Below are 8,837 nucleotides of genomic sequence, written 5' to 3' on the forward strand. Positions count from 1 at the left end.
AATTAATCCATTTTCTTCATTCTTTTTTTTTCTCATTATTTTACAGTTTTCTCATTTTCTAAATATTCTTTGTTGTTAGGTTTGTTAAATAAATTGCTTGTCTTCTTCATCAATTTGATTCGCAAAACATATAATTTCCTTATTCACCTTTTATTTTTGCTCTTCACTCACCATTTCGTCGCATTGATAAATCTTTTTTTTTATTAAAATTAAACTTTTATTTTTAAATAAATAATTTTTTTCTTTAAATTTTATGGTTGCACTTCAGTGAAACTTAGGTGTAGCGATCCGGCGTCAAGTGTGGGAGTGGAGTGGGAGACTTAATAACAATTTCTTTTTGTTTGTTATGGGATATAGTTTCTAATTCTTGTGTTGTCTATTATTAAATGTCAGTGGAGGAGGCGGAAGAAAGGGTTTGTGGGATAATATCAATCAGATTTCTTTGAACTTGTTTTCTGTGGACCGATCAGTAAATCATGTTTCAATTAATATTGGATATAATAACAATCAAATGTTGTAACCATAAAATTTATTAAGGCAGCTTAAAATCGAAAAATATTGACGTTACAAGCAAAATTTTTACTGGTGAATTAAGAGACTCTTGCCGTCGAAACGAACCAATTTATAACATTTTAACTGGATGATTTGTAAAAAAAAAATGTAACGTCCGTCCGTTATAGTTGTTTCAGTAAACTTTATTTTCTTGAAAATAATTTGGTAAAAATTTTCGTCACGTTCTATAATAGCTGTCGAAACGTTTACATTTCTACACGGAACTGTCAGGATACATTGTCATTCTATTTATTGAATTTTTTTTAAGCTTTTTCTTTTTTAGATTTTTTATTTTTACAAAAGTTTTTGTATAAAAATTTGAATTCATTTTGTCCATTTTCGTCAATGCAATTTTTATGAATTTTTTATTTTTTGTCAAATAAACAATGTCCATTCCAGAGAAGTCTATTAATCTTTTCATTTAAAAAAAAATAATCAAAATTTATTACATCGAAAAGAATCAATGAACTGATTCTCAGCAACAAAACGTAGTACTAACAAAAACCAATTCTCGAATTTCAACGGCTTTTAAATTCCATTTCATTTGACTGTTTGAATTTATCGATCGTTTTTTGATTAACTAATTTAAACAAAAAAAAGACATCACTCAATCAACCCATCAGTTCTAAGATTTCAATGCTAGATGGTACATGTTACCAGACAGAAATTTTCACTTCGTTAGCAAGGAAGTGTACGACCGAGACCAGAAGAATAGAAATCCTGGTCCCTCTTCCATTTTCTACAAACCGTGCTCTAGAATATATTGGGCACACAGATGACGTGTGCACATGTGAGTCTACTTTCGCTAACATTGATTTATCAGTTTTGTTTGTTAACCTTTTTCACACGCATTCCATATAAGAACAATCTTCGAATCTATTGTTTGATTTCATCTAAGTATTTTCGACCGATTGAATTAAAATCTATTACTTCAATCAACCCACGACGTAAGCTAAAGTTCATTTCACGTTCTTTACGTCGTTTTCTTCGTTTTCCCCCTTCAATAAATCGTTTCCACGCGATTTATGACGACGATAGTGTACCTCAAAATTAATATGATATGGCACATTAATCAATAGAATCAAGTAACTGATGACACGTTTGTATTTTGGATGAACCGCTTGAGTGTAAATCAATCAATCAATCAATGTATCACATATGGATGATCGGGTCATCATTGGGGGCAATAGTCGTTTACATAACTAGATAAGGTTCAAAAATCCAGTTTTCGTGTGACTTTTCTTGCCCCAAGACAAGGTCGAGTGCACGAATGAAGTCACAAAAACTAAACTTTTAACTTTTTAGTTAGTGAAGGTATGCTGAAAGCATCTTTAAAATGCAATGAAGCGATCAAATATGACAATGCTGTCTCTCTTGGTGAGTCTATAAATTCGTATAAAAAGTTTAGCTCGACATTGCGTGGTCCAGTGGTCCACATACTTTCACTGATGGATTGACTGAAATTGATCGTGACAGTAATTAGAGATAAAAAAAAATTCAAGAGCCAGTCAAATGTTTTGTTTTCTTTTTAATTTGCATCATTAACTCACTCCTCCTGCTTACAAAAAAAGAAATTAAAATTAAAAATAACAGGAAAGAGGAAAAAATCCGAAGGAAATGATTTTTAAACACAAAACTCCGCCGATATTAACATAATTAATTTAAAGAAGAAATTAAATTAAAAATTACAAGAAACTCTGCTAACTAATGTCTCTGTAACAAAACAACTAATCGAAAAAAGATAGGAAGGGAAAAATGTATTACTGGAACTTAAAGCGAAATTTTCTGCATTTTATTTTGCGGAGAGATTTAATTTCAAAATTTCCCAGGTTGTGCTTGGTGGTTGCCAATGAAAATTAAAAAAATTTCGCTTTGCTTTTTGCTATTCTTTCTGTTGCTTTGATTGTAAAATAAATATAAAAAGTCGCCGCTCAACCAATTTATTCAATTACTTTAAGAACTTTTCCGATGGCAATTGTTTTGTCTGAAAGTAGAAAAGAAAAAGAGAAAATTATTGCAACGAAAAAAGGGTGAAATTCGATCGCTACATCTTCCAGAACTCTACCAGAACACTGCAGAAAGCTCAAAACATTTATGGCATAGTATTCTCGATTTGTGAGGATCTTTTCACTGAGTTGGAACTCCAGAGATATAAAGAGTGAGTCTTGTTCGAATATGGTTATCGTAAAAAACCATCATCTGGTTGAAAGTATACAAATACAATACAAATACCTGTCTGCTCCAGAGTGGAGAGCCAAAAATCGTCTAAAAGTCAGACGTCACTTTCAATCAATAATAATGACAACTACGGATCACAAACGTCTCTAAGCAGTGAAGGTTGCCCACATCACACTCGGCCCTCACAGGTCGTACGCGAATTTTGTGAAAATCAAAGTTTATTACACCTCAGCGGGAAATCGGACTACAACTTTTTATAATCACTAAATTCCCGTATGGCTTGCAATAACCGATTTTGTGCCTTGATGTGGGCAACATCGGCTGCTTAGACACTGTTGTGATCCATCGTTGTCCTAAGACGTTATTATTGATTGAAAATGACGGCTGATTTTTGGCTTTCCACTCTGCTCTGCAGAACGCTGTTTGAAAGCTATGCCACGTTACTAACGCTGACTATACGACATACCGATATGAAAAACCTTTGTTCTACGAACTTTTTTTGGGCGCTGAGAGTGCCCTGACGATGGAAGACCTAGTGAATGTTCACACTTTGTTACAAATCTACATTTGGCGTCAACATAAAAACGGAATTGTTGTCCAGTGACGAATGAAATTTTCGTTTTTCTTTTTTGAAAAGCTAAACGAATTGATAGATGACTTGTCTGACACGGCAAACATAATTTTTGAATTTCATTCTTTCGGGACCAATTCCTTTATTTTAACGTCAATTTTTTGTAATGTCTGACGGATGATGGTAAACATGAACTTTCCTCGTTAGGTGCGTCCTAGAGCCCAACAACGAAAGTCGTAGAGCAAACGTTTTTCGTAAAGGGGAGTTGGCATATGTTTCAGACCGTGAAGGACTTTATGAAGGACTGTCATGGGCTCGGGATTTTTAAATGCTTGCATTAAAATGGGTCTTGTGGTCGGCATTCTTTTAGCAATGACAGCCGAAGGTGCTTGGGATTACAAAACTGCTTAAACCAAATTAGGTGAATTTGTTCGAAATTGACTCCACTTTTCCACGGGAAAAGGAATGATAGGGTATCCTGGTAACTGGTAACGTAGTTACCAAGACATTTTTATTTTGTAAATATTTGGTTACCGGGAAATTGAGCCGTTGAACAAACCCACCGAGAAATGTATGGCCGGGATGTCAATTTTACATCTTTAGTTACTCTCCTTTTCAAAAAAACTAGCCTCCAATAGGGAGATAGAAACGTGCAAGAACAGAAAATCTTTATCCGAATTCTCTTTATGCAAGGAATATTATCACCAAGGCAGTCAGTTAAATGTAAGACACCTGAATTATGTTGGAAGCGAAAGAATGCCACATCAGATTATTCCTCCTTCAATGCACTGAAACTAATAACTCCAAGGACTCAATTGTGTCTGATGTGTAAATTGGTTCTGGCGAAATCAAATGCTGTGAAAGAACAAAGAAAAATGCAAAACAACTCAAAACTCACTTTCATCTCGGAGTGTGAATCGCCCCATTTGCGGAAATAGCTTAAACTGTTCCAGACAGATCAATCCAGAGCATTCAATTCGCATGATAGCCACCTGATCTTGTTTGACAAATCGTGGACGAGTTTTTGATTTTTCTCCTGTCTTTTTATCAACTAAGCAAATAAGAGCCTGTGAACGAAACGTAGAACATAAATTAGTGATGCGCGTTCCCAGTCACATTGAATGAAATCGCTTTACATTGACGGTGATTTCTTCGGCAGCACAATGGATATGCATAACTGCCGAATAGCCTGCACATATGATCGATTTGTGTTCAAGAATCACCACCTGAGCATCGAATTTCTTTCCGGTTTTGATTGGCTGCGAAGCGTCACAAAGCACAAAGCCGGGAGAGACATCCTCTTCTTCGATTCCCTGCACAACAACAAAAAATCAGTAAACGAATAACGACCACCATGAATGCACCGCCCCAATCGGACGCCATGACTTACTTTTAGTTTTATTTTAATATTTTCGCCGCCAGAAACAGCAGTGACTTCCTCATCGTCCGACCATAGTTGATCGACAGACACTTGTGTTCGGTTAGGCATGACAAGTAAATTTTGTCCTTTCCTCGCGCAGCCCGACTCTACTTTACCCATTACCACCGTTCCCATGTCCTTGTATTTATCGACAATAGGCATTATGAATGGACCCTCCAATTTACGGTTGAGCGAAGGCAAGTCGTCGATGAATGGTATGAATGCCTCTCCCCGATACCACGGACAGATTGACTCATCGATTTGATCCTTTAAACCTAAACCATTTAATCCAGAGACAGGCATGAATGTTAAGTCTTTGGCCGGATTGAAACTGGAAAGAGATTGGAGAAAGACGGAAATTAGATTTTGGCCTTTCGAACTCTGTCGCTCCCGTCACTTACCCGAGTTTCTTTAGGTATGGTAATATCTTATCTCTACATTCGTTGAATCTGTTCTCATCCCAATTAACTGTCGGATCATCCATTTTATTGACCAACACCACCAAATGTTTAACACCGGCTGTTTTCGCCAACATAGCGTGCTCTCGTGTCTGTCCCCCTCGATCAAATCCAGTTTCAAATTCACCTTTACGTGCCGACAACACCAATACAGCCAAATCGGCCTGGGCCGCACCGCCAATCATATTCGGAACGAAACTCTTATGGCCCGGCGCATCCAGAATGGTGAAATGCTTCCGTTCGGTTTCAAAATAGGCACGTCCCACTTCGACCGTTTTGCCTTTGTCACGCTCTTCCTGGTTAGTGTCCAACGCCCAGGATAAGTACCAGCTTTCCCGAGATTTTTCACGCGCTTCACGTTCGTATTTCTCCAGCGTTCGTTTGTCGACCATGCCAGTTAGGGACATAATTTGACCGCCAATTGTAGATTTGCCCGCATCTGGAGGATGGAAAAAATTGGGTTGGACATTAGATTGTGTATTGGGACAATAGATAGAGAAGAGGTGTCTGGCAGATGTTTGACTAGTATTGATACCTTATTCGCGCCAGTCGATCAGCTCGAACGTCAATCCCAATATGAAATCGAATCACATGATAAAGAAAATGATCGAAATCATTTAGTCGAGTCATTGTCATTGGTCCGAGCAGACCAAAGCAGTGGAAATCGCTCGAAAAACATTTATCAACAAAACTGAGCAAATTGAATTACAGTTGAGAAAGGTAGTGATATCGAATGACTTAAAGGACCCAAATAAATTGGTTGCGTTACACTCTTCAGAAATGGTGTCGTTCACGGTAACCGTTACATCAACAAAAATTCAACAGAGCACTAACTGATTGACGCTTGCATATTGTTTGGCTGAATCCGGTTACAACTCGTTTAATCCACGTCACATACAATTTTGAGGTTACGTTTACCGTTGTTCATTTACATTGGTACTCCAAAAACATTCGCCGAAAAAAACCATTATTTTGATCGCAATCCACTCAACACAGGCGCATACCGGTCACTTACTGCGAATGCATACATTTTACTCACCTACATGACCAATGAAGACAACATTCACGTGTTCCTTTTTGCTTTTATTCTCTTCGACTTTAGGCATTTTCTTCTTGGCAATTTTTATTGCGCCCTCCTCAACCTCTTCTAAATCACCCAATTCCTGCAAAATGGACAAATTTCCACGGATTTAGAAATAAAAATTCCACAAAAACATGACACGAATGTCATATTTTTGGTACATTACACTTACATCGTCATCAGGTGTGGATACGGGTTCCTCTTCAACATCCCAACTGTCTAGTGGGTCGCTTTCTAAAATTGGAGGCATAATCTTAGTTATCTAACGTGAGACTAACGGGATAACACGAAAAATGAATTTAGAAAAGAAATTAAACGAAATTTATTTGGGTGATTGGTTCGGGTAATGCAGTTTTGCCGCATGTTACTGCTGTCAAAATGTAATTAAATAAAAAAAAAATTTCCGAGACACGACAGCATTCTTTGTTGTTGATTAATTACACTATGTTGCGTTATTTCGTTCGATCGGCCGTGCCGTAGACTGTACGAAAATTACTCACCATTTTCCGGTGTCTTGTCCGCAATTGTTTCAGTCGGAATAGCTGCCACCGGTGCGGGAATTGCCTCTTCATTTTCGTCTGTATTCATTTTGGTTGGTGTCGGTGTACAAAAAGTCGAACCAAAATTCGGCACAAATTCCATTGCATTTACGTTTAATGTTGAAAATGAAGTGTTCATGTCGCTATCTTGTTGTGCCATGTCTGTATCAATTTGTCTTTATATAATGTACAAAAAATTATCTATTTCACTAAAACTACCGCGTTCAATTCGGGAGAAAAACGAAAAATTAATTTCTTCAGCCCTAAACACGCTTTCGGCAATATGTCAAAATGGCTATATAATTTCTTCAGGTTATTTTGACAGATGTTAGATGGCAGCAGACAGTGCATGATGGCGAACACTGAACTAGTACAAATGTTGAAACTGTTATAAAACAGTGTAAGATCTGTAAGATGCACATAATGCACCAAATGCACCACAGTTGAAAGATGCAATGCAAGTATAAACCAGGTATGGTCTGTCCATACAAACCGGAGGAAATTATTTCCTGAAAGCAGCGATTTCGCTTATTTCATCCTCAGACGAACTCATTTTTCATTTAAGCGCTATCTCTGATTTTACAAATAATTTTTTCCACTTCACTTCAATTCTCGAGTGTAACTCTATGATGAAAATGAAAATATAGTGCTACTAGATTATTTAGGTCCCTAGTCAAATCAGCGCTCCTGCCTGGTTAACTTTACACTGTCGTGGTATCGATGAATGGAAAAAATTGTATTTTTCTGATTATGTGGAGAGGTTTAAAGATTATGTCGAAGTCGACGACGCAAGGACGATAGCTTTTGATGGTGTGGAATTGGAATTGGAATTTTTAAGAATCTGCAATCGATGGTTGATTATGATAAATTATATAGTTGTATTGATCAACTGAAGAAATGGTGTTATGCGAGTCATACTGGCAATTTGTATGAACGTTCTAAAAAATCATCGCAGATCTTACAATCAACAATTTGCTGAATCAATTCGGGCTGGTACTTTTGCTGTTACTGTTATTGCGGCGATTCCTAGTGTCTAAAGAGAATGTGGAAAAATGTGAAGATATAAATAATTTATTCTTCTGTAATGAAATGCGGAAATTGTGTGATAAAATCAAAATAGTTAATCGTATAATGGATTTGAATTAACAAGAAAATTGTAAATCATTTTTTGTTGGAAATATTAAATATTGAGTTGTATTTCGTTTATTTTAATTTGAGGGTGAGAAAGATATATTTTGCAGCGGACGAGTCGGGTATCTAATATTTTGCAGAGTACCCGAGAAGTTGGCCGTCCTAAAATAGCGTGGAAAAGAACAGTCGTCAGCAAAGCAGGTGCAGCGAACAATCAATGGCTGAGAGCAAAATCATTTCCAAAGAACCGAGTTAGATGGCGACAATTTGTAGATGATCTATGCTCCAATGGGAGTACGAATAAAGATGATGAGTTGATCACGCGCACAAATTGCGTCAACGGCTGCGAAGTTTATATGAAAAATGCAACTTAACAAAAACCATGTCTCCAAAGTTTACGGCATTGTGCTCTGTGTGTTTTTGTGGATCTGCATTACCTTCAGTGGTTATATACTTTGACACTCTCACAGATATGATGGCGCACTTTCATACAAAAAGTTCACCTCCCATGATGATTGTCGTCAAAATAAATACATGGATCAATGCACTTCAGGCATGACTGCTACTTTACATAGGCTACTGAGACTGGACAGTGTATAGAACAAATTTCGACACTGTAAAAAAATTCGGGCAATTTTTTCATACAAAATAGTACTCATTAATAGCACTTTTGCTTGAAGTGCGTTGCATGGATGAAATAGCTGTCGTTCGTGTTTACAGTTATTTGGAATAAACGCGAACGCACTTGGCTCTTAGGATGGTATATCGCTTAACTGGCGTGTGTAGGAACACTGCGAACGTTTAGTATTTGCATTCTGACGAATTATATATAGACCGGAAAATTACGAATAAAATTACATAAAAATTGTGTCTCCGACATGAAAAACAAAATATGTGATATTGTGAT

At 36.8% G+C, this 8,837-nt stretch overlaps 1 protein-coding gene across 1 annotated transcript; it reads right to left on the reverse strand.

Annotated features, from left to right (window-relative positions):
* Positions 1 to 202: 202 nt before the first annotated feature.
* Positions 203 to 7,104, reverse strand: LOC119066759 (eukaryotic peptide chain release factor GTP-binding subunit ERF3A). Its single transcript, XM_037169395.1, has 8 exons — positions 6,761 to 7,104; positions 6,433 to 6,494; positions 6,219 to 6,342; positions 5,123 to 5,618; positions 4,692 to 5,052; positions 4,438 to 4,614; positions 4,200 to 4,368; positions 203 to 2,536 (listed from the first exon to the last, which is right to left on the reverse strand). The coding sequence occupies exons 1-8, from the start codon at positions 6,957 to 6,959 to the stop codon at positions 2,493 to 2,495; spliced, it is 1,632 nt and encodes a 543-aa protein (XP_037025290.1). The 5' UTR covers positions 6,960 to 7,104; the 3' UTR covers positions 203 to 2,492.
* Positions 7,105 to 8,837: the final 1,733 nt, after the last annotated feature.

This window comes from Bradysia coprophila, chromosome IV, assembly GCF_014529535.1.
Source record: "Bradysia coprophila strain Holo2 chromosome IV, BU_Bcop_v1, whole genome shotgun sequence".
NCBI lineage: Eukaryota > Metazoa > Arthropoda > Insecta > Diptera > Sciaridae > Bradysia > Bradysia coprophila.